General features: G+C 35.7%; 1 protein-coding gene across 1 annotated transcript; it reads left to right on the top strand.

The window, feature by feature from the left end:
* Nucleotides 1-744: 744 nt before the first annotated feature.
* Nucleotides 745-25,824, top strand: LOC145985113 (cyclin-K-like). The gene is made up of 9 exons (XM_083118731.1): nucleotides 745-831; nucleotides 9,842-9,984; nucleotides 10,275-10,526; nucleotides 12,456-12,587; nucleotides 13,219-13,324; nucleotides 16,706-16,763; nucleotides 20,771-20,943; nucleotides 23,626-23,766; nucleotides 24,995-25,824. The coding sequence occupies exons 3-8, from the start codon at nucleotides 10,308-10,310 to the stop codon at nucleotides 23,724-23,726; spliced, it is 789 nt and encodes a 262-aa protein (XP_082974857.1). The 5' UTR covers nucleotides 745-831; nucleotides 9,842-9,984; nucleotides 10,275-10,307; the 3' UTR covers nucleotides 23,727-23,766; nucleotides 24,995-25,824.
* Nucleotides 25,825-26,057: the final 233 nt, after the last annotated feature.

Raw genomic sequence — 26,057 nt, 5'->3', positions numbered from 1 at the left:
TATTTTTCTTCTTCTTCTTGTTGTCGGAAACTCACAGAATATGCGGAAAACAGATGACGAACGACACACCCTGAATCTCTGGATGTGCAGGACGGGATTTTTTTTTAAATCTCGACTTTCGTGACGGAGAAAATTCGCCATTGGCCGAAGTCGATACAAAGTTTTCGATCCCTTCACACACTTAGTAATATCACGACGTATCTCTGTTTCACTTTACATATAATGAAACTGGTAACACTGTATTGATCCCTGTTGTTTGAGGATATCACTGACGGCACGCTTGTAAGCCCCCTTTCTTGCTCAAGCTCCGCCCTTCGCCTGCTGACGTTAATGTACACACCTTCGTTTATACACGGTAATTTATGGAACGTTATAAGTCGAAAGGCCGAGCTTGACCAAAAAAGGTGGTTGACAGATGTGACATAAGTTGTTTGTCTGAGATTAGGCTCTGTTGCTGCCATTTTTATATCGGAGAACACTTTCTATTTATACCGCGTTTGGTAGAACCTGTCCCGTTTCCCGCGCTAGGGAGCGCTCTACAGTTTCGGTGCCAATGAGAAACGAGGAAAAAATCGTCTGCTGGGCAGCGAGGAGCGAATGGAAGCCAGAAGAGAGGCGCTTACGTAGACGCTGTTGTGACGTTGCGTATTTTAATTGGCTGCCTGGCTTTGACTTTCCCCAGCACGGAGAAAAGGGAGCGACCAGCTAGCGCGGGAAGCGGGACAGGTTGTACCAAACGCGGTATAATTTATTCTCTTTGCTTTTATATGAACGCGAACGAAGAAGTTGGTGTTATTAAACCTCTGCATTAGGTGTTTTTCAGCTTTCCATGTACGTTCGGAGTTCGTAAAATTTGCATATTACTTCAGATTTTGTCGAATGAATGCAGCAATTTGTTCAGAAGGAGCTAAATGCAGAATGTTACTCGTAAAATGCGAGTAGTTAATGCTGATAGGCCAAAGAAAATGCGTATGATAAATAAGACGTGGTATAACTAATTTGATCTTATCCTTGTTTCGGAAGGAGGAGGCAAATATCTTTTGTCATTGCAGAATTTTGATGTATTGATTTCTTTAGTCTAAAGAATCTTACGACTACTATACTCGGGATCTCGAAGTGTAATTGAGGAACAATGTAGTAATTCTGTATTGCACAAAAATAAATTGGTATATTTTATGTAAATGGGTAGCTAGATATTTTTACGCCGTGAATTTCAATCATCTTTCAATAAAGAAAAGAAGTGCTTCATTTTCCTAACCCCCGTTTGGTTTTGTATTACAGAAAAACAGTTTATGATGGTATACCTTTTCTGTAAATACGTTGTTTAAATTCCTGGTCAGCAATTCCACTCCACTCCATTTGTTTACGATCCCAAACCTTAGCACTATTTACCAACTTTTTTTTTTGAAAGTTTTTAACAAACTTTTTGCATTTTTCGTACGAACTCTCTTAAAATGTATTGCTATAAAAAATACCTGATGAAAATAATCTGCTTACATGGCATTTAATGTTCATGATAGTAGTAAATAGTCGTTCATTGCACAATGCATGCACACACATTAGAATGAGTGACCAAAGAATCTATCCATGTCATAGTGGTGGTTTCAAATGTGAGATGCCACATGAATAAAAGTACATATGTGTATTAAAATTGGGATAGAAACACATGAGTATGAGAAGTCTAAAGAGGGTATCAAAGTTTGGAAGATTTGGCACTTCTTCCTTTATTTTAATCCAACAATGGGAATGTGATATCCCCTTCCTGGAGCTTTTTATTTTCATGGTTTGTTGGTTCTCACACTGATTTAATACAGATACCCGTAGGAATATATATATATGTATGTGTGTGTACGTGTACGAGAAAGGTGCACTGAATTAATTTGAAAGATTGCATTCTGATCAGTGGCATGGCGTGAGTTTTTCAAAAGTGTTACCGGCCATCATACGTTATCATCTCCACCCTACAGCCCCCCCCCAAAACATGCCTTTGATCTGTTTTTTTTTTTATCCGCTCAATGATTTATTTAGCCACAATCACTCCTAGAAAGAACTACCACTCATGCGAGAGTTACCGCGAAAATCCAGTGAATAGTAGTCTAGTCTTGTCAACCATCTCTGTTTCTTTGCAAAGAGGTGGATAGGGGAAGAAGAACCACACATTCGGGTCAGTTTGACATTTCTGCGTTGAGCAAACGACAGAATTCCCCTCCTCCAGCACTGGGAGGAAGTCCAGATGTACGTACTACTGTTGCCAACTTGTTTTTTTGGAGCAAGGTTTGTCCAAATCACAAATCGCATCAAGTACTTATCTTTTCGTCTATTAGTAAACGGTCTCAGTTATAGTTAGGTCCAGCTTTGGCTTTGCAGTCTAGCTCTTGTTGCTTCACAGAAATAGTATCCCATTGTAGGTGGGATTTAGATATTTTCTGGACAACACTTGCTGATCTGGTAGGCCGCAGCGGCAACAGGGCCCCTAAACAGGCATATGAATAACCCCCTAGCACACTTGACTCCAAGTCTTTCCCCGCTGTTCCCTTGCATTGCCGAGTGCCCTTTCCTGTTGTTGCCTCTTGAGGGTAGTGGAACGACCTGTCTCTTCGCTTTTGTCAGCTGCAGAAAAAATGTCCTCTGCAATATACACTCAACTGCAACGCTGTCGGTTAACTTATTTAACAATGTTGTTATTTTATTGAGAAAAAAACTTTTTAATTTCTTTACATTTTTCTGTTACCTGCGGTAACACCGGTTACATGCACGCCACAGCCACGCCTCTGATTCTGAGTAAACATTACTGGTAATGAAATTTGCCGTAGGAAGTGGAAGTTTTTTAAGAAATAATGCCCTTTCTTAGCACTCGATACATGGGAAATATAATTAAAAACTGTTCAGGGAAGATTGACCATTATATATTTTTATTAATGTAGCATTTTTCCTTACCACAAAATGTTACATGTTCACTTAACTGGTCATTTAACCACATTACATAATTCATGAGGATAGTAGCTATTTAATTTTGAAAGGAACACTATTGCACATAATTTAACTTAAATAATAGTGTTATAACATACAAAACAAAAATATATTCATTCAAGAAGTTAGGCTCTTACGTAGCTAAATTACTAGAGATCTTTCCGTTTGTGTGAACTGTTCCATGTTTGATTGTTGGTGAAAGCTGCCCAAAAGTCTGGTGTTGTGTTGACACTGCATTGAGAGAGTACATTGTAGTGACCATATGTTGTTGCAGGGGTTTATCCAGAATTTTCCAGGGGGGGGGGTAAGGCAGGGGTGGTTCCAGGTGGGCATGAAGGGGTGCTCACACCCTTAATTTTCTTCAGCACCCCCTTTTCAAAACCTATGTTGAAAACATTAACTCCCTCAGTGTCATATATATAGTCACATTGAATTGCCCGAATGTTAGATATTGTAGTGAGACTGCTGTTTTGTATACAACAGCCAAGCATTGAAAGAGAAGCCACATATATTTTCCTGTACTATCAGCAGTTTATAAAGATAAGAGGCCATTGTCTTCTCTTTTGTCAGTATTATTGTTAAGAATTGTTTCTTTTAAGTAGCCTGTTTGTGTTTTTTGATATTTGCCTACAGCTCTGCGAGTTCTTTTTCATGTATTTCTTTATTTTTTCTTCCAGACAGCCAAGGGCACATGCAGGGAGGGGGGAGGGGTAGAGAGAGGAAATTGCCATCCTCAATTTCAAATTTTGTGCAAATAAAAATACATTTCATATTTTTTTTTTCTTTTTGTAAATTCGTTAAAGTTCAGAGCCATAGCTAGGAGGCGGCGAACAATCTAAATTAAATAGTGTTATAAAAGAGAGAATGCTGCACCCTATTAAATTAATATTGCTTTCAGTTTGCAATAATTTGGACCTAAAAATTTTCGTGCAAGCGAAGCATGCAATATCATTATTTTCTGTAATGCATTAAATTACCAGCGAGAGAGGTAAGACAAACTATGTACTTCATAATGTTAATGCTAATCAGTTTGATCTTAAATGCATGAACAATTTTTTGGATGAAAAGGAGCGTCTACATTTGAGAAATTTATGTGATTTTTGCTGTTGGTTTGTTGTGAGGTGGATGCATTGATTACATAATGCATTTAAATAATATGTTATATATGTGTATTAAAGAAACTTTGAATACGTACACAATTTAGTGTTAACATGTTGTACATGTATGTTCTTATTTTTTATACATCACTTCATGTTGTATATAAAAGCTATACTTGTCATATGTACAAGAAGAATTATATTCGTAATGTATTTTCTCACTTTCAAAAATACAGTTTGTGTGTTTGTTTTCAATTATTAGCTAGGACCTTCACGATGGCGCAATGGTAGCATCGTCGCCTTGTACCCGGTGGAGGCACATAGTGGTTCGGATACCATTTTGAATTGTAGGTTCAGTCCCAATTAGCCTTACTGTACATAAAGTGGACTTATAACGTGTTGAAAAAATATTTAAAATCGTTTGTCCAATACAAATGCTTTATGATAGACTTCTCCCCTTTTTTGGTGATTTACGAGGATAATAACACCTTTGATACTACCATTACTACTACTACTAATAATAATAATAATAATAATGATAATGACATTATTATTATTATTGGCATGTTTGTCCTGTTACTTACCTCCCCCAGAAAAAAAAAAAACTCGTGGTTGTGCCTCAGCTAAAACATGCATGTATATTTCATGTTTCATTACTTTCAGTATCGCATCCCCTAAATTTTATTCCACACCCCCTCAGCTCACCCAGATTATTAATTCTGGTGCCGCCACTGGCATAAGGTTAAATTTCAAGCCGTAATTGGGCCTTTGTAAAAATAGAAAAAAATAGGGGGTGGATAAATCACTGCATCCTTCAATGACAGACCCTGGCCCTTACAGGAATATAACACTGGAGTTTAGTTGCAGAAATGTTTGCATAACTGTTTTGCCATTTTATTAATTACAGCTCTACTAGGAAGACAAACACAAAAGATTGTCTGTGTAATTTAGAGTTCTAGTCAGTCAAGTTTCTCAGTAGGGCCCATGTTACACGGAAAGTTTTAATTTTATGTCATGAAATCCTAAACATGTATCATGTCATGATTACATTGGCTTGATGCTTTTCAGTAACTTTAAAAGTTAAACTTCATTAGTAATAACTTACTAGGGTTGACAGAAATCAGACACATATTTGTCCTGGTTTTTATTTTTCCTTTCAACCAGGATAGATTCCATTAAATATTTTTTATTTTCCTTCATACAATTCTTAATTGGCAGAATTGGAAGTCAAAACTACAATGACAATAGGGCCTCCTTCATGGCGTAGTGGTAACGTCGGCACTTCGTAGTCAAGGGGTCTATGTTGCATACCCAGTAGAGATACATAAAGTGGATTTAAAGCACAAGCTACAGTGACAGTAGAGCTCTTGATCATATTTTCTTCCAACTCTGAAACAAACTAAGCTAGTATTGATTGTTGTCAGGATGGGAGGGGTTTGCTGCCAGTATGCCTCGGTGTGTGACATTGTTGATGTAGAGAGTGAAAAACCAATCCACTGCTGGCTGCTTCGGTGTATGGGGAATGTGATATAATAAAAAAAATATAATAATATATAATTATAATACAGAATAATATCCTTACAGGAACTTCTCAAAGTCTGAGTCACTTTCATTTCACTTAAAATGTCCTAAGTGAGGTGAACATTATATTTTATTTAATTTATATTTTTAAACAAACCTACTTTTATATAGGTGGAAGGAACCTGGATTTACTCGGTGTGTGAAAGGAAGAAAATGTAATGAGAGAGGCGAGGGCTTTCATTGTATTTTGGATTTGTAGATTTTTAAGGTATTATTCCTACCTAATAGAAGTCAATTCGTATTGTTTTGTTATAATACCAATGGCATCAAAGTAACATTTAAGACATATTTATAAAAAAAAACATGCATAGCTGATGTTCTGAAAAAATAATATGTGCTTGTGTTATACTTCCAATTTTATATTGTTTTCAACATAATATTCAGGTAACGGGAGCAATAGAAGTGATCAGCCCCCAACTGCCCAGACCTAGTTTATTAGTATTTTTGTTATTTAGCGTTGCTTTTTCTGCCACTTTTGGCTTATCATAACAATGAGGAGAGGGAAAAAAGTAAGATATGAAATTAATAAAGAGATACTTGCAAGGAACACCCATGACAGGCTGGACTCGAACCTAGGAACTTGGTGGTGAGAATAGAAGTCCACCACTTAACATGCTTGACCACCAAGCCACTAGATCCAGTTTATGTCCACATAATTATTTCGAATTGAAGTTGATTGAAATTACTATTTTCAGTTTAATAGGAATTAGGGCTGGTATCCTATTGGTATTGGCTGGTGCATGGATATCGGTAAGATTGTTGATAATATGAGGGTTGCTGGAAAAGTTTCTGCAAGCTACCACCAACAGTGGTGCTAGTGTTCCGCTATTATAAAAATCTGAAGAATAGACCTTTTTTATGTTTAAATTATCTTTGATTGTTTGTTTAAGCCTATTTGTTTATTTTTCACAGCAGTTTGAAAAAGTAGTTTCGTGTGAGAAATGGAAATTTCTCGTGAACACTTTCGGGCAATGATTTTTTATGATTTAACACCGAAACAATTCATATATACAACATTTTTTTTGCCAGAGGTCACCAATGAATTGCATAAAACAAACTCAAATCGTCGCATTATTCTTCACCATGACAACGCCAGTTCCCACTCAGCACACCAAACTTGATTTTTCGACCAGTAAAAATGTCGAATGAATGACTTATTGTCCGTACTCACCTGATGACTTCTTTTTGTTCCCACACATGAAAAACAAGATGCATGGTGAGCAATTTGTGTCGCCTGAAGCAGCTGTTGATGCATTCCGAACAGCGGTTTCTGAGGTATAAGCTTCAGAGTGGAGAAAATGCTTTCAAAATTGGTTTGAGCATATGTAAAAGTGTATCGATCTTCAGGGTGAATACTTTGAAAAACAATAAAGCCATTCCCAGAACTTGACATGTCTTTTTTCATATTGATTGCAGAAACTTTTCGAGCAGCCCTCGTATTATATAAAAGTTATAAGTTAATATAAAATTGTGACATTTGTTATTCATTTTATGCATATTAAGATATAATTCCTATACCATGGTATTGCAAAGTAAATGTCTAAATATACGATTCCTTTTTCCAGAGCAAAATCTCTTACAATCCCCTAATTACATTCATTAATAATGAAGGTAAATGAACTATTCATATTCTTAATAGAACATTTGCAACTTTATATTGGATAAGGAAGGTATCCATTATTGGTATCGGTAAATGGTATTTCAATATCCTATTGGTATCTGCAAAAAATTCATTTCATTCCTTACACAATCAATCTGCTTCAGTCGTACCCAGTGATGCAAGTACTCATGTGCTGACTGGATGAATCCAGCTGCACAATAAGTGTGAAACAGGTTCTGCTGAAACAATACCATTGCAAATCACAAACAACAAAGTGCATAGGAGGGAAATACTGATATGAAAAATAGGTTCTCTCCCTCCCGCATGTTTCTACATATCTCTTGAGCAAGTCTAGTCTTCTGCAATAACATTTAATGTAAAATTTCTCCTTTTCCTTAAGCTGCCATGTCAACAATGAATACTTAAAGGCAGTATTTTTTGAATCCAACAATGTATTTATACTCTAAAATTTGTCATAAAGTAGAGCTAATAATGATGGTGAATTCCCTTACTGGGATTTGAACTTGGAACCAGTGTGGTTTGATGTGTTAGTCACTGAACAAAGTAGAACTTCACAGCACTATAAGTTGTTTACATAAATCTATGTAAAATGGCCAGAGTAGATTGATTCCCTGTTAGGTGAGGCAACCTACGAATATCCAAAGTAACATTCCTGGATCTGTCAGATTTGAGATTTACAGTAGTACAGTTATTACTCTTTTCCCTTAAAATTTAGTTCTAAAAATGTAATCCTTGGTGAATAACCCTCAAAAGGGAGAAAAGTCTCCCCTTCCCATTTCAGTTCAAACACTGCCATTGGCATGCACCACAGATTGAACTTCCATTTCAATATGTTTGCTTCCGTGTGTTGGGAAAACATTCTCTCACACACTTCCTTGGTGCAAACAATACTGTCAAAAGACCTTTTATTGGGTTATACATCTCCCATTGCTACTGTTTTCTGGTTTTTGAGACAGGAGTCTGATGCTAGTCTACTATTAGTTCCAAGTAGCTCCACAATTATCCTTGTGATGTCAGCACCAACATTTTTGGAGCTCCCAGCAGAAATCAAAGGACTGCTTACACCAAAGGCCAGAGTGCTAACCACTAGGTGGCTGTACACGAGCTCTACTTAAAATAAAAATACTTTGCTTTACCTCTAAGGTTAGTTTAGACCACTACCGTACATAGGGAGGAGCTGATGGGCTAAACCCACCCCCCCCTGAAATTTTGAGAAAATCAACATTTTCAAATGAAGGCAGTAAAGACTCGAGAAAAACCAAAGTGGTAAATGCAACCACCCTTAAAATGGCCCCCAATCACCATTTTTGTCTTTGAACAACTTTTAAAATGAAAGTCAAAAATGGCAATTATGAAATATTTCAAGTGTATCTCATCCATACCTAGAACTCAGCTGTTGATATCCAATTTTACAATTCCAGCCCCTCTGATAAAAAACTCCTGCATTCACTAGTGGTCGGGATAGTCATTTCGCTTCAATCCCTGACCTCGCTCTTTTCTGACTGCAACAGGATGTGAATATGTTCCAAATTTTTGGGTAAAACACATTTTTGTTATAGGAATTAATGTTAATGAAATTAGCAAGTTTATATGTTACTTGTGTTTTTCTGAGAGACATACCAGATTGTTTTTACCGGATATATGTGGCATCAAATAGGAATTAGTAAAAAATCATAAATGTCCTATGTTTTGAGTACCACATAATTGGTATTAAGAAAATATGTATATCGGTTGGAGAAATAAAGTCATTGAAATTTGGGAATTGTCTCCTTAAATTTTAACAGTGTTAATGGAATTTTTGTATTCAACAATTCATTAAGGTATTGTATTATTGGACTGAGATTGATAGAATGTTTGAAGCCCAACCCCTTCATCCCCCTATATATTCCTCATGGCATGGTGCAAAGTGTTCTGGGAACTCTACCTTTATATTTACTGTGAATGATTATGTCCTACATATTTGGACAAATCTATCTTTGATTACAGTTATCCGGCAACGTAGGCATACATTAATTTTTAGATATAGTTAATTTGCAAATCAGCAAGACACACATCTGCATGCCACAGGGCAAGACTGATCAGTAAGCAAATATGTTTTTGATTATTGTTGGGTTAGTAAACAGATATATAAATATGGTAAGAGTGGAGTACAGCAATGATTGGGTAATTTTACTTTTATCTTATGATTGATCTTCCTATACCCACTTTCAGATTTCACACTTTGAAAATGTGGTAGCCTTATTTATCTCACATTTGTGATCTAATAGCTGCTTCAAAGCTAAACATGCTTTTGTGTACAAGCAGAAGCTAGTATTATTTCTAATTGTTTGTAATTTAACATTATCTGCACACTGTAAGTTCAGTGGTGGCGATTAGGAAGGGGGAAGGTGCCCCCCCAATTTTCGCCACTTTTGCCCCTGCACTATGCTAAATCTTATCTACAAAGGGAAATATACTGTCTTTGACCCCTAGTTTTAGAACCTTGCCTCCCCCAGTTTTGGGACCCAAGTTTTTTATTATTATTGAGTATTATGAGGTCAATTTTCTTAGCAATCAGTGTCTTTGTTTACAGGTGCTTGCAAATTAATTGGAAAAAATATGGATTATTACTGGCCTGTTCTAATGAATATTTAGTGCTGAAGACTTAAGCGAGGAGCAGCATCTGGCATATGGCAAGAATGCTCTTTAGAAGGGAACAGTTCTATTATACTTAATGTAAGTATGCTTTGCATGTATTACAGTGATTTTTAACTTGTAAAATCATAGTTAATTGAGTTTCTGGATGTAGGGCCCTGTAACACTGTTTCCTTGTAATCCGTGTGTGTTGGGTAAAAGATCTGTAGAACCAGTTCCTGAGCATAAAAGTGGGCTTAAAGCAAGCTTTATTGTTTATTTTTTTTACATAGAAATAGTTGAGATCTTTTTGTGAATCAATGCAATAATAGTTGTTTGTTATTTCTCTTTTATGCATTAAAAACCCAACATGTAATTTTATTGATTTTCAGACAAGAGCATTTCTACATTTATAAATTAGCACAATGCCGTGTTGGTATTACGACAAAAAGGATTTGCGAAACACACCCTCCATACAAGATGGACTTGATTACGAAACAGAATGCAGGTACAGGAAGGAAGGAGCACGATTCATCATTGAATCTGGAACAAAGATGGATCTTGGACACAACACAATGGCCACCGGGGTAGTCTATTTCCATCGATTTTACATGTTTCACTCCTTCAAAGAGTTCCCACGATACGTAAGTTGTTATATTTTTATAATTTGTAAATAATGTAGATAGGAGTATTGTATTGGAGCAACGTTTTGTCTTTCAATTGGGTGATTTCACGTGGAATGACTCTCTTTCATTTAAGATACACCGTGTCCGTACATGGTTGATTAGGCCAGTCAACAAAGGGGTCCAATAAGGAAAAAAATCAGGGAAAGCTGGAACATTTGTTTTTTATTTTCCTAAAAGGGTTCTTAACAACATATTAATTTTGCACCCCTATACCACCCTGGATTTGGATGCCATCTTGGTAATATGGCACCCAAAAAAAGTTTTTTTAAAAAAAGAATATCTCACTTGGAAAGCATTTTATAGCAAAAGATGTTATGACAAAAAATTAATCTACATAAAATTCTCTACAAAAAGGTTCTGTGCATTTTTCTTCCTAGGATGCGCAGTTTGGGTGCTACATGAGCGAGAAATTTTACATATTTTTTCCACGCTATTTTGCAAGTGCGGAACTCATGGAAACATCTCTTACATAATGTTTTGTAGTTTTTCTCATCCATAAAACGGGGACTTGTTACATATTTTATTTTTTACAGAATGTCATTTATGGGTTCAATTACTTTTTATCATTGCATGCAGTACTTTATGGGAAATAGTTTACTGTCACCTGTGTGAAAGATAATATGTTTGGTCTGAAAGAGAAGATAACTCCAAAGGAACATGTTGCCTTTGTCCAAAGAGGTTGTTTCAGAATAAAACATCCATGCAATCAAGGGGTCCCGGGTTCGATACCTGGTGGAGGCACATTACACAGTGGTTTGGAGCCCACTTTAAACTGTAGATCCAGTCCTGATTATCCTATCTGTGCAGAGGTGACCATCCGCCCCAAGGCCAGTGGCGCATCCCCCCCCAACAGCCAATGAAGCACCCTCCCCCCACAAGTTCATGTCATAATTCCCATAAAGTATTTAGTTAGGACCGTGTTTTTGGATATATTTTTATTTAGTTAGCTTTAATTAACACTTCACTTGATACTCCCCGTCCTGAGTTATTCCCTTTTCTTTATCTAACATGTCACTATTACATCAAATACTGTGTAGTGCAAAGAGGAGACTCGATGATCTGTTTTGCATCTAGTATGAGCAAGATTTACCATTAATCAGGGGTTAGATGAATTGCCACATCCAACTACATGGTATGCATATATAGATAAATCTTAACATATTTAACGTCATAAAATGCATTATAATTTTTAATCAGCTTAAATTTATGTGAAATAACAATGTGCGAGTTCTGTTAAGAGAAAATATGCTGCATATTTGGAAATACAATAGGGTCATTCCACGTCAGATCGACCAGGGCCTCCAGGTCAGGGTTATTTGATTTCGATGAAATTTGGCATGAAGGTTCAATCATGTCTGGAAGGCTTGTATTCCAAATATTAGGTTACTCCGAGAAATAGTTCTAGAGTTATAGACTGTGGATGAAGGTGGTTTGCAACAGAAAATGTGATCCAAATATGAGAAATTAGCCTCAGAGCTAACTTCAGGACTCAATAACTTTGGAACTATTGATCACAGCCTAGTGATATTTACACACCAAACAATCCTCTCACCAAGGAACACGTGTATTGCATCAAAATACCCTCAGCTTGTTTATGTTATTATATGATTTGCAATATTTTTACTTTGAAATAATCATGCAAAATAACTGTGTTAGATTATTTTGCATGTACAAAAAATGGTTATGCGAACCTTCAAGGAGAATTTTAAAATAATCACCTTCAAGTAATTTAATTAATACACTGTCAGAGGTATAAATGAAAAAGAGTGGTTATATATCTTAATTTTCTTGTTGTCACCCATCACAATTATAGTTTTATAACTTTTGAATCATGCTGTACATAATTGTAATTTTATATATAAATGATAATTTGTTGATAAATTGCAGGTCACAGCTTGTTGCTGCTTGTTCTTGGCTGGAAAAGTTGAAGAGACACCCAAAAAGTGCAAAGATATCATAAAGACTGCAAGAAATTTATTAAATGATAACAAGTTTCTCCAATTTGGAGATGATCCAAAGGTATATGCTATTTTATATAGGGGGTTAATATGTAACATAATAATAGTGATAATTGAGATGAAATTCCATTTGAATTGTTATACTGGTGATTAATTTTTTTGTATCCGTGGGGTCAATATTTCTTTTGTGCATTCAAAAAGTAACAGTTTCTTCACAATTAATAGCAGGAGAGATGAATGGAAAGTAATGCCTCCACTTTTATAACTTTTCAGTAGATAGCAGTGGTGATGCACTAGAAACACTCGCATATTCTGTGACGTCTCAACTTTCATATCCGTGTATGAGAAGCAGTTGTACTGTTAGTGAATTCCTCTTTGTTGGGCATTGCTTCATTCAAATGACATTCACTGATGCTTTCAGTCTCATTCATCATGTATATTTTTATTTTTCTCATTCTCTCCTTCTTTTTTCTTGTGTGTGTGTGTGTGTGTATGATTGATTGTCCAGTCGGTTTTTCTATTCATATACTGTGGCTGAACCCAGAATAGTAATGCATACTTTCACGTAAATAAAGAAAGCTCCTAGACTTTATTGTTTTTATCATGTATATTTTAATTTTGACTTTATTTCAAGACACATAATTAACTATTCAAAATTGTGATATATAATTGTTTTTTTGTGTTACTTGCAGGAAGAAGTGATGACCCTCGAGAGGATTCTGCTTCAAACCATAAAGTTTGATCTACAAGTGGAGCATCCGTACAGTTACCTTATTAAGTATGCCAAATGTTTGAAAGGTAACATACTACATTCCTAATGGTCTTGCATGTGATCTATTCCTTTCTGATGTAAAGTTAATGTACCTGCAAGTCATGCAGATATTTGCAAGATCTTATACTTGCTGTAAGGATACAAAGAAGTCTTTTTCTGTGGTATTTTGTAATTTGCAAATGGAAAAAAGAAGTCATTTTTATGTCCCTATTAAAACTTTTGTAAAAGTTAGCAATAAATATTAAATTTTAATACTAGTGTGTGAATGTACAGTTTTACTACAGGGAGGTTATTTAAGTCTTTTACCACGAGAGCGTAGGCCGCCAACAGGTCCCGGCAAATTGCGTTACAGGAAGTCCGTAACAGAAACTGCTTGTTTTGTAATGTTTCCACTTTTCACAATTACAATTGAAATAAGCATGTACCTTGTCGCAAAGCCTGCTGCTGGAAAAGGTGTCCTCCCAAATACAAATATTTCTGACATCTAATCTTAGATTAGACATCGCTACTTTATCCTCAGTTTACAGAAAGGGAAGACAGCATCCCGGCGTATAAAGCAAACCGAAAGCGTAAAATATTTAAAAGTAATAATAATGATGAACACTAACCTCCTGTGTTATAAGAAATGTTGAAAATAACCTCCTTCAACAGCAATACAATATGTTTCTTAGGTTCAAGAGATCCTGTCTCTCGTAATGGCATGACCATTTTTCTGCAAGAGTTCGTTTTCACGTAATTATCGTACATAAAAACTCTTTGTTCAAGACTATATTTGTTTAGCGGCATAACTAATGAATGAATAACAATTAACACAAATAAAACACTAGCATTGAATAGCGCAGCAACTCAATAACACAGTATAAACAACACGCATACTGATAAATGCAAACAGAAGTGAACACGGGAGTACACTCACTGCGCCTGGTAGCCGACAGTGTTGCTAACCATTTTTCGGCAATGTCCCTACAGATGTAGTCAAAATGTCCCTACAACTGACCAAATGTCCCTACACCAAGTAAAGCGACTAAAAAAAAAACACCACCTCAGGAGCATTCAAAACAGAAGATAAAATATACACATTTACTTACCAAATCTTTCTGCTCGGTGCTTCCACAATTAATGAAGGAGCGAATTTACAATACAGGACCCCTCCCCGATTTTTGTAATATTTCGCATCACTAATTGAGGCCTCCTAATCACGAATTTGAAGTTAAAATTTGGGAGTCGCATGTAGAAATTGCAAAATAAGCTAAATTGAGTGGTCCGCGATCGGCATGATTGCTCATTATTACCGGAATATTTTGTGTTTCCAATATTTAAAAAACGAAATATACATTCCTGATATTAACTATGTTTGCCTAACCTAACCTAACCTTACCGTGAATGCTTCGTGGGGCTACCCGTGCATGGTTTTTCGACCCCAAATTTTAACTGTTTGCCTAACCTAACCTTACCAAGAATGGTCAGTGGGGCTATTCGTGAATGGTTTGGCGCTAATTGTGATTATGAACCGATAAAAAAATCTTTATTTTCGTATCACCTTAACGGCAAACGTTCATCATCCAAGACACCATTTTCGTATCCTGCAATGTTACGATCGATGCACTGTTGCCAAACTTACCTGTAATCAAATCAGTCCACATTCCACATGATGTTCTACATCGTAATTGTCACTGTCACATGTAAGCACCTTCTTTGGGCAAAATACTGAATTCCATAAGTTTATTAATTAGCCCACGGCTATCCTACTGCACACTCCACCTAACAAACTGCACAACATTAACAACTTTTTTACTGTTCTCTTCCACCATTCTTACACGATCCATGCTCTCCAAGTATGAAATCAACAGTGTGGCAACGCTGTAAACAGCGTAACTAATTGCGAATGTCAATTGTTCATATCAACAAATATGGCTACCATACTTGTATACGGAGAATCATTGCGAGAATTGAAAGCTTATTTTACAACTTCTACACGTTAATGAACATTTTTTTCAACTCACCCCCACATGTTAACCTGAGATAAATCATCATGACTAATTATTTCATGAGTATAAGACGTAGCATAGAAATTACAAAAGGGTCCTGTATTGTAAATTCTTGCCTTAATGAATAATGTTGAGTCATTTACTGTTGATTATGTTATTTGAAGTCATACATGCTGCTGCTGTGAAGAGATGGATGTTGGTTGTGATGCTGGTATTTACTGCAGTCTTTAACAATTCTGGTCCAATTTTATTTCTCTTTTTGTTTTTGTATCACTTAACATTGAAAATATTCTTTCCGTTTCCACGTTAGAATGTGGCAATGTTAGCACTATTTTCGCGAGAGTGGAAATGTTTTCAAAAAAGAACTTGCCTTGAAAGTTTTTGGTAACTGATAACATGTTCCAAAATTCTGATGGAGATTTGTTAGTTAGTTTTTTTCTCCTCCTCGCCAAAGTATCCAGATAAACTAATCCATTCATTCCAAACCGAGTGCGAAGAAAGTGCAACTGACTGTCGAGTAAGCTTTGCACCATAAAATGTTATTATCCAAGATTGAAAAAAGTCCCTACGTTTTCCCTCATTTGGCAAAATCTGTCCCTATGGTTGGCATCACTGCCGACAGGTGTCACATTCGTGCAGTATGAAGCACCCTCTCGCGGCTGACAATTCCCCTAATAAGCTGCCGGCACTCTCGCAACAACTGAGGATAAAGTAACGATGTCTAATCTAAGATTAGATGTCAGAAATATTTGTATTTGGGAGGACACCTTTTCCAGCATCCTTGCGACAAGGTACGTGTTTATTTCAATTGTAATTGTAACTGTAATTGTGAAAAGTGGAAACATTACAAAACAAGCAGTTTCTGTGACGGACTTCTTGTAACGCAATTTGCCGGGGCAGCCGAGCAGCCGACGCTCTCGTGGTAAAAGACTTAAATAACCTCCCTGTATAACATATTATTTAATTCAATTAATCTCTACCATGGTGTTAAAAAACTTACTTTTAAGGAAAGTGTTTGTTTTTACATTATTTAAGAAGGGAATTAGTGATTAAATGTTAGCTGACATATTTGAATGTTAATAGACCACTATTAGGTCATCCTTCATTTATGGAGTGAGATATTTAATTGTTTATGTACTCAGAGTGCCTTACGGACTTGGAATTATGCAGAAATTATTGGCACCAGGTATTCTGTGTAATTTCTACATAATTTTCTTAGGATTAGAAAATTATGGTATTTAGTATAAAATGTTAATACCAATAAAATGTATTCTTAAAAATTGGTATTTTTAGCCTTGAATTTTTGAAAATGTCTTGAAAACATGGAAAAAATTTCAAATTTTATGTGGGTTTTAGAGTAGCCACCCTGTTATTTGTTTGTTATAAGTGGTTATTTACTTACATTCAATTCTATTTTAGGGGATAAAAATAAACTCCAAGAAATGGTACAAATGGCTTGGACTTTCGTAAATGACAGGTAGGAAAGATGCTTTCTTAATGGGTCTGATACCAAAACCTATATCTATACTACATACAATTGCATATTAAGCTATATATTTATTTTTGAAAGTTTTGAAAATATATACAATATATATGCATGGTTGACTAAAGCTTGTAACATAAAGCTGTTTAACACTAAAAGAAACTTCTGGGTACTTCCCTTAAGCAGTGACAGAAGGCAAAATCCTATCTTTTTTAAAATCAGAAAATAAGTCTGAATACTGTATATATTTTATTAATTTCTGCCAACATACATACTTGAATATTTTTCATCAATTTAAATTAAGGTAAATCACGTAACCCTTACAGACCTAACCCTCACTTTTGAGAGGGTTTTTTCATATGGCTTTATTCAAGGTGAAATTTCTTAGGTGGAGTTCGGCCCGGTCTCGCATGACTGTGACAGTTCAGAGAACAGCTGTGATTTTTGTAACAATTTTTTGTTTGCGTGCATTGGTTGCATTGTTTACTTTGGAGAGTCGTGTCAGTGTTTGTGGTTGCCTATTGTATTCGGTCATTGCTGACTGTTGACAGTAATTCCTATTTTAATCAAACAACCTTGTTTTTGTTCAGAACGTCTGAGAAACAGTCTGTTGTAGTGTTTGTGGCATTGATATTTGTGTTTCGAAGTAATTGAGGTCCTCTTCTTAGTCAATAAGTTTCAACCCTCACAAACGTGAGTAATAGGACTTAACGCCATCTGCAGTCTGCTAGTTTCATTGTGCCTTCTCATTGTAAAAATGGAAAAAAAAAAAAATGAAAATATTGCTGGAAATGAGGATTTAATTCTGGATTTCTTCGATGGTCAAGAGCAAAAGTGCTTGAAATGTAATGTATACTTGTGTCTTAATAAGGACGTTAACTGCTTTCTAAAATTTCACACAGATGATCAATAAAGTTGCGCTTGTTGAAGTTTTGCATTTGGTACACGATTTGCAAATTTTTGCAAAAAAAGTTTCTTGTTTTTAGTAATTGTTTCAAACTTTTAAATTACGGTAGACAAACTTTTATATCTTTTGTATGTTTTGAATCGCATCTTTGTGGAATAAAACAAAATGCAAGAATGAAAGCATTATTTACATTCACATTCACAACCCTCACCTTTGCGAGTATCAATTTCAGGTTGCGTTGGGACCTAACCCTCACACTAGTGAGCATATGTGTATATAGTCATATCATAAATACTGTCACAACTTTGTAGGCTGAATGGACATCTTCAGGGCAAGGGCAACACCTGCCCATGGGGAGGTGTAAGACATGAGTCATTGTGTGATGAGCCGCAGACGGGAGAAAGTGATTGTGGTACAGATCAGGATGGAATGGGGCATGAATTAAAATCGAGTGGCTGTCATTGCATTACATAAGGTGGGGAAAGAAGCAGGTGAGATTTTCAAACTTTCCCAGAAGCTTCAAATTTCAAAGAGGTTCGTGTATCGCACTATCCAGCGATACCCTGAAACTGAATCTGTGAACTACCAGACCAGGGCAGGGCAGCATTGTACAGTACGGACGCCAGAGGTTGTGAAAGCAGTGGCGGTGTGTGCGCGATGTCAAAAATGTCCATGTCTCGTATGTTACGTTGTAACCTAGGACTGCAAGTTTACAAACGACGTACAGGTCATATCCTCAATGATGCGTTAAAGCAGCAGAGGTAGATCAAACCAAAGCACCTACCCACGCGGTACGCAGCAAATGGGCACAGACGAATCCTCTTCACTGATGAAAAACTGTTCAATGTTGAGGAGGCATTCACTGCCCAAAATGACAGGGTATAAGCGAGGAGTTCACGAGAAGCTGCTGACAAGCTCCGAGGGTCCAGAGGTGCCATCATCCGGTGTCAGTTATGGTGTGGTGGGGGGGGGGGGTGAGCTACGAGGGCACCATTGAGCTGCATTTCTGTGAGCAAGGCATCAAAACATTGGCCAAGGTGTACCAAAAGATTGTCCTTGGGGGTGTGGTCAAGGGAATCAAGAAGACCCTCCTTCGCAGTCAGGCCTGGAGGTTCCAGCAGGATTCGGCACCAGCCCATAAGGCTAAGACGACCCAGCAGTGGCTCCAGACGACTGTGCCGGACTTCATTCCCACTTCTGATTTGTCCTCTGGTAGCCCCGATCTTAAATCTCTGGACTACAAATGGTGCGCTGTTCTTCAGAGAATGGCGTGCAAGAAAATACACCCCAACATCGTCAGTTTGAATCGCTCTTTTGTGAAGACAGTGGCGGACTTCCTGTAGATATTGTGCGTAATGCAATTGACGCGTGGCCACAAAGACTGAAGGACTGTGTGCGTGCTAAAGGTGGTCATTTTGAGTAGCTAGGTGTTTTGTGTTCTTCAGATATTCGTATACCACATATTCTATGGATATTACACTATCCCTAACCATCTTGTGTCCATTTCCTGCAAATCTTGTGACAGTATTTATGATATGACTAGGTATATATATATATATGAGAAAATTTTGAAACCCTGGTAATTCTATTATTTAAAAGGTATTGTTGTAGAAAATTGAATTGCATAAACAGAAAGTTCATCAATACATTCTCGGGTCTGTAAGGGGTAAGTAATAATCACTTTCGACATGTATCTGTATTTTCACCTCTAGCTTTCACCATGTCTTGTGGTTTCATCAGCATTGGCAAGTTCCAAAAAATCAAAAACTGGCAACCAGGCATACAGAAGTGACCATTTTGACAGAGCAACAGCTTCTTGGTTTTAACTTCATAACTTTACCTACTTTATACTTTTACCTTCAAACATAGCTACTTTTCAGTTTTTAATTTTTTGAAACTTGTCTTTCTTCCTGATGAAGCCTCATGAAGTAAAAGCTAGAGGTGAAAATGCAGGTACGAAAAGTGAATATTATTTATGTGAAAAAATGGGGTAAGTTCCGTTTTATGTAAGCGAAATTAATTATATCTGTTAGAACATGTGGTACTTGCTACAGAGTACAGAAGAATCTTGTTATGAAATGCCTGGTACAATCCAAAAGTTTGGGGATTCCATTCATAGTTCCTTACCCTTCAAAACACTGATGCATAACCATTTTCAAAGTAATTGGGCAGTGATACACTTTTGCTAGCGCTGGTTGATAAATAAAAAAGTTTTAAGAGCTTATTTCATGTTTTGTACACCTGGTTTTGTATCATTTTATGACAAAATATTGCAAGGAAATGTTCCTCACACCTTTCAAAAAACAAAAATAAACATTACAATATGTAAAGAAATATTTTGTTTTTCCATCAAAAAGAAAATATGCATCCAACTATGAATGAGGTTCATTCAGCATGACAGGAAAACTATTTATTTCTGCTTAACTCCAGTGTTTTTTAGTTTTTCATGTATGTACGCATTGCTTGCATTGTAGAATTATTTTCCTGTAGTTTACGGTTATTACAAGCATAAGAAAACAGTTTTTCGTTGTGATGTTTCATGAGAACACATGCTCCCTTCATCAGAGTTGAATGTCTGGGAAGTTTCGTTCATTGCAGAAGAACACTGGAATAAATTAAATAATGAAAATGGTAACATAGATCCAGTATGGAGTTTTCTTTTTCACAAATGGAGTAAGCCACCATCTTTAAAATTTAATGTAACAGAAAACATCAACAGACTTTGTGAAAACAATGATGACTTTGAATTACCTGATGATATTTGGGATTCATAATTTTAAATAAAAAAATAATGTGATCAAATTTTTTTTATCTGAAATAAAAATAAAACAGACTGCTTCTTTTCACAGTTAAGTTGCTATATTACAACAATGTAACATTGACAACATCCTTTATATAATGGATTATTTTTGTTTAAAAAGTTGCTAACTATTGTTATAACTGTATCTTTAGTCAAACTAAAAATAAATGTCTGATGAAGGGAGCATGTGTTCTCCTGAAACGTCACAACGAAAAACTGTTTTCTTATGCTTGTAATAACTGTAAACGACAGGAAAATAATTCCAGTGTTTTTGTATGCGTATTTTTATTGCAGTTTGTGCACAACGCTCTGTCTGCAATGGGAGCCTGAAATTACTGCAGTAGCCCTCATTTACTTGGCAGGAAAGCTGAGTAAGTTCGAAGTAAAGGATTGGGTGGGGAGAAAATCAAAACATCAAAAATGGTGGGACATGTTTGTCTCTGGAGTCAATCTGGAATTGCTGGAAGGTAGGTTACGTATTATTAAGCAACACTTTCACTAGGAGGAAGGAGGGTATGTTCAAACTCATACCATATTAGTGATTGTTGTTAATTGATAAATGATGAGTACAAATGATAATTAGATGAAATTGATGAAAGGACACCCACAAAGAAACTCTCATGCCTGGGCAGGGACTTGAACTACGGAGATTTGCTGGTGAGAAAGTGAGTCAAGGTCACTCAAAGTGCTTGACCAGCAAGGCAAGTAATTGATGGCATCTGGTGGTTTCATGGAAATAAAACAAATGATTGTTTATGAATGGAATCAGAACACGAAAATGTTGCAAAAGCAGATGTACACTGATGTTACTCATCCAGTGTTTAATTTAGAACTGGGAATGCAACCCCACCAGGAAACATCCACAAAGGCAGAGATAAACAGCCATCAAGATCTACCACCACTAAGATTATTCATGCTTCTTGTTGAGATTAAAAGTAGGAGAAAAGTGATAAGAAAAATACGAACTACATGAAAGGACAGACAACAAAAGGGTTCCCAGATGTATTTTTCCGTAAGTTTTCCAGAATCCTCAGATTTTTGCCAGAGTAATTATATACAGTTCACTACTATTTTAAATTTATTTTATGGCCCTCATAACCATTCCACCCTCACCTTCATTATTAATAGGGATGGGACAGATTAATGGTACTCTTATTAGTATTGTACAATATCAATGTACTCTTTTATCAGTAAAATAACTGATAATTTTACTAATCCAATACGTTTATAAATAGCATGGAACTGGGTGCAACATTCCACCATTTTGTTATTTTTGTGAATAAAAATATGTCATGGTTTTGAAAGGTAATTGTCCAAATATGCAGTAATTTTCAAAATTGCCTTTGAAAAATAGCCCATTGTAATCACTTGGCTACCTACATTAATTAAAGAGGTCAATGAACCATTCATGTTTTTAAAAGAACATTTGCAATTTTATATTGAATCACTAGATATCAGTATTGGAAAAAAAATGCATATCAGTTTAGCACTTATTATTGTTACCACTTTATAGTACCAATAACAAAACTAATTCAAGAATAACATGACATCTGTGCTTATAATTAAGAACAAAGGTTACAGGTTGTGTGCAAGTTAAACGTTTTTCTTTTTTTTTCAAACTGCATTATAGTGCAGAAACAAAATTACAAATGGACAAAATAAACATGTATCTAAAGGCTATATCTTCAAAGCATATACAGTGGAACCCAGATTTTATGTTCCAGGATATTACATTTTCCCGTAGTATACATTCAATCTTGATGGTCCTAACCAGTAGCGGCTCGTGCCTAAAATAACAGGTGAAGAAGTATATTTATAGGCAATGAAAACAAATAGTAAGTGCCAGTGCCCCCCCCCCCAATTTAAAACGTCTTTTTTGTCTTCATCCGTCCATCTGGAAAATGGTGTCTGCAACAAATTACACACTAAGTCATTTACTGGGTTCATTGTAGAAACCACAGCTCAACACATGAACACAACACACGATAGGAAACGCGAAACACACACGCGGAACAAGATCTCGCGAGAACGCGAAGATTTTGCCACAAGCACTGGATGCGATGTTTTCTCCGACGAGAGAACTGCTTCATCTAGAAGGCGACACCCGTTCAAGGCCAACGCTAGGTGACGTCACCGTTGCCATGACAACCGGCTAAGTTTTCCGCAACCTAGCGGTGTTTGCTCTTGGGTTGGGACGAACTCAATACGTGCGTAGCGCCGAGCGGCGTGTTATTTGAGTATTATCGTGTGCGTTCTGCTGGGAAATAGTTTAATTTAACAAGCAAATGAAAAACGTCAATATTAATTTGAAAATTAGGTGAAAACATCTGCACTTGTTGCACTTGGCCAGCCGCCACTGGTCCTAACAGCAAAATGTTACATCTTTTTCCTTGTACGTTTTTTCAGCTTGGTTCCCTGAAAAATGTAAAATCTAGTTTTCACTGTATTGCTTGTGTACAGCAAATTACTGAAGTTGAAATAATTATTACTTATTAATTGTAATCATAGGTGGTGCCAGATTCTGGGATCTAGGGATGTATGTGGGGTGCTGAGCTTACTACAAGGAGTAGTGTTTATTCCATCTAAAAAAAAACAAAAAAAAACTTATTCTTATTTTGTGTTTGCATTAAGTTGTACTTCTACTTGCAGTATTCATTTAGCATATTATGTAACTATACAGAGCAAATTTTTGCCCTACAAACATTAAAAGTATAATGTTATTGCTTATCTAATATATATATATGGTAGGCCTAATATTTTAAAATGTAATTAGTTTTGCAAGACAATTGGGCATTGCCCCTTTAAAATAGATTACTTTTGAATAGTAATTAAAAAACAATTGTTACATAGAAGCTAATGGACAGGTCTATGTTACACTTTGAAATGTTCCTTCTGTGGTATAGCTTGTACATAAACATGATGCATGTTTCTTGCATGAAGATGAAGAGCATATAGGAGTTATATCACGGAAGGAAGATTGTTTTTATGAAGAAAATTAGGTTCATAAAATGAAGACTTTGGTAACATGGACAATAAGAAAAAAAATTGGCACAGATTTTTTTGCTAAGATTTTACAAGCAAAAATGGGCTCAAAATGTGTAACATTGTTCTCCAACACAATGCTAAAGTGGTTTTTGTTTGTATTTCAGACATTTGCCACCAAGTCCTCGATCTCTATTCACAGCCTGTGAATGCATCATGCCCGGACTCTCCTCCCATTACTAAAAAATGTATTCCGGCAACCAAGTGAAGATTTGTAACTAGTCATCAGCTGGATATTTTAATTTTTGGTGAGTTGAACATTTAAGTAAAACAAATTTGCTCTTTGTAATTTTAAATTTCTAGCATTTTTTTTTCCACTTGTGTAAATACATGAGGGATGGACCAATATAATATTTTGTTATACAGATTAAAAAAAGTGCAAAGGTTCCATGAAAAACTGATTTTATTCCTTAATTAATGTATATGAGTAGGTGAGTGCAAAAGGTCTTGCCTTAAAAAATTTACAAAATTGCATACGAATTATAAATTTATATTAACAGAAATGGCAGAATTCAGAACTAAATGGCAGACTATGTAGAGAAATATTGGATCAGTAAAAATGTTACCAATTTTATTTTTAATTGGCGACCACCAATATGTCTAATCAGTAGGGGCATGCATATTTCGTTTTTAACGAAAAAACGAAATTTGAAAGAACACATTGTAGTGTTAATTTTTCATGTTTTTGAAAGGTGTGAGATGCATTTTGTGACCATGTTTTGTCACGAAATAATGCGAAATGAACTGCAAAAAGCGAAATTAACTCTTAAACACGAAATTTAGGGTTTATTCACCGACGCAACACCTTCTGAGGTCTGAATTATCCTGAGAGTTATGCAATTCCCGGAAAATTGATTAATTCTGCTGTTAATATTGGAGAAGCAAAAATGGACTCCTTTACACAGAAATAAACTTAATATTGTGATAACTACATAAATGTGCTATTAGAAGTGAAATGTTAATTCTGTGGAATAAGTGTAGTTTTTAAATCAAATTCAGGATTATATTCACAATTTTAAAACCAAAATGTCTTTTTATATACCACTTTTCATCCATTTTTTCACCGCTATAACACCGATATTTTATTTTATTTACCGCTTTTGAACCCGAAATTGACTCCATTTTTGTACCGAAATTTTGCTTTTTTATTTACCAGAAATATGTGCCTCTACTAATCAGCCAATATACAGTGAAACCTTGCTTTTACATTTTTTCAGGGGACCAAGCTGAAAAATCCTACAATGTGGGAAAATGTAAAATTGAGGAAAATTTTGCTATGTAGGGATCGTGAACTCAGTATGTATAATGCAGGAAAATATAAAATCCAAGTTCCACTGTACATATTTTTGTGTTTGCGGGTGTCTGTAACTGTTTTTTTCTTGAACTATTTTGGATTTGAAAGATTTCAGTTTTTGTAGGATAAAGAAAGAAGGAAGTGAGTGATTAATTTGTGATTGCTTTTCTCCTACCATTTAGTAAAGAAGGAATACAGGTAATCCAAGGTGCATTCTGTAGGAAACTGGAAGTGGCATCTGTGAATGAATACTTGGACCCAGCTAACAGTATAGAGTATTTATATATGCTGAAAAGCAGTATTGTGTACATATCAGTTACACTGATATCTGAACATTAGCTTTTTTGCAGTATTATGCTGAGAAGTATTGCATATGGTTTACTTCTGTAATTTATAGGGGTGAGCTGATTGATAGTGATACTGATTTATCGATATCTAAAAGTATCAGTTGATTTATTCATTTATTCATGCAGTTTACAAAAATGCTGTGCAATGCTTTCTTGGAGGTTAATTATCATTGAAATTATGTAAAACTTGCATTTTTAATTTATTTTGTACCAGTATTGCGTAAAAAAAAAAAGGATTTTGTGATTAAATTATGGATATTCTGATGTAATTCTTTAATATTTTAAAGTAAAAATCTGGTAAAATTATGCATACATTTGCAGTGAAATATGTACATGTTAATCAGTTCAGTATTTTGAACAAATTTTATTTTTTACAATTTTAAAGAATTGGAAACGGTATTGGCATTGGTATCAGTATCTGTTCAAAGTAGTTATCGGTTCAGCTCTAGTAATTTATTTTCAGATAAATATAGATGTATATGAGTGTGTTAGAATAGGTGTGTGTGTGTGAGAGAGGAAAATAGTTTGTCATGAAAAGAAGATAGTTGCAGTCATGCATCATCAACATTATAAATTGAGATAAATTAAAATCACAATGTACATTTCGAACCAACCTGAATTCTTTTCCAGAGAAGAAAAAGGAATTAACAAATAAGAAAAATATTTTCAGGTAAGGGTAAGACATGGTTGTCCACAAGAGGGGTTTTTATGTTGTTTTTTATCCTTACCTGGTAATATCTTTAGTGGATTGTTAATTCCTTTTTCCATCCACATGAAGAAGAGGTATGTTCGAAAATCCTGACATTTTTTCTAGGTCTTGATGCTGTTGCTTTCTAGTTGGAATCATCATGGAACAAAATGTTAATAGCTAGCAACATGATAAATTCACCTATAAAAC

Source organism: Lepisma saccharinum, chromosome 3, assembly GCF_977018435.1.
Source record: "Lepisma saccharinum chromosome 3, izLepSacc3.1, whole genome shotgun sequence".
Taxonomy (NCBI): Eukaryota; Metazoa; Arthropoda; class Insecta; order Zygentoma; family Lepismatidae; genus Lepisma; species Lepisma saccharinum.
The sequence above is the reverse complement of the archived record's forward strand: the minus strand, read 5'-3'. Positions and strand labels throughout refer to the sequence as shown.

Coding starts and splice junctions, on each gene's coding strand:
- LOC145985113 (XM_083118731.1), top strand. CDS start 10,308: ATGCCGTGTTGGTATTACGACAAAAAGGATTTGCGAAACACACCCTCC. Junction 12,588..13,218: donor AATTTGGAGATGATCCAAAG/GTATATGCTATT, acceptor TGTTACTTGCAG/GAAGAAGTGATGACCCTCGA. Junction 13,325..16,705: donor GTATGCCAAATGTTTGAAAG/GTAACATACTAC, acceptor ATTCTATTTTAG/GGGATAAAAATAAACTCCAA.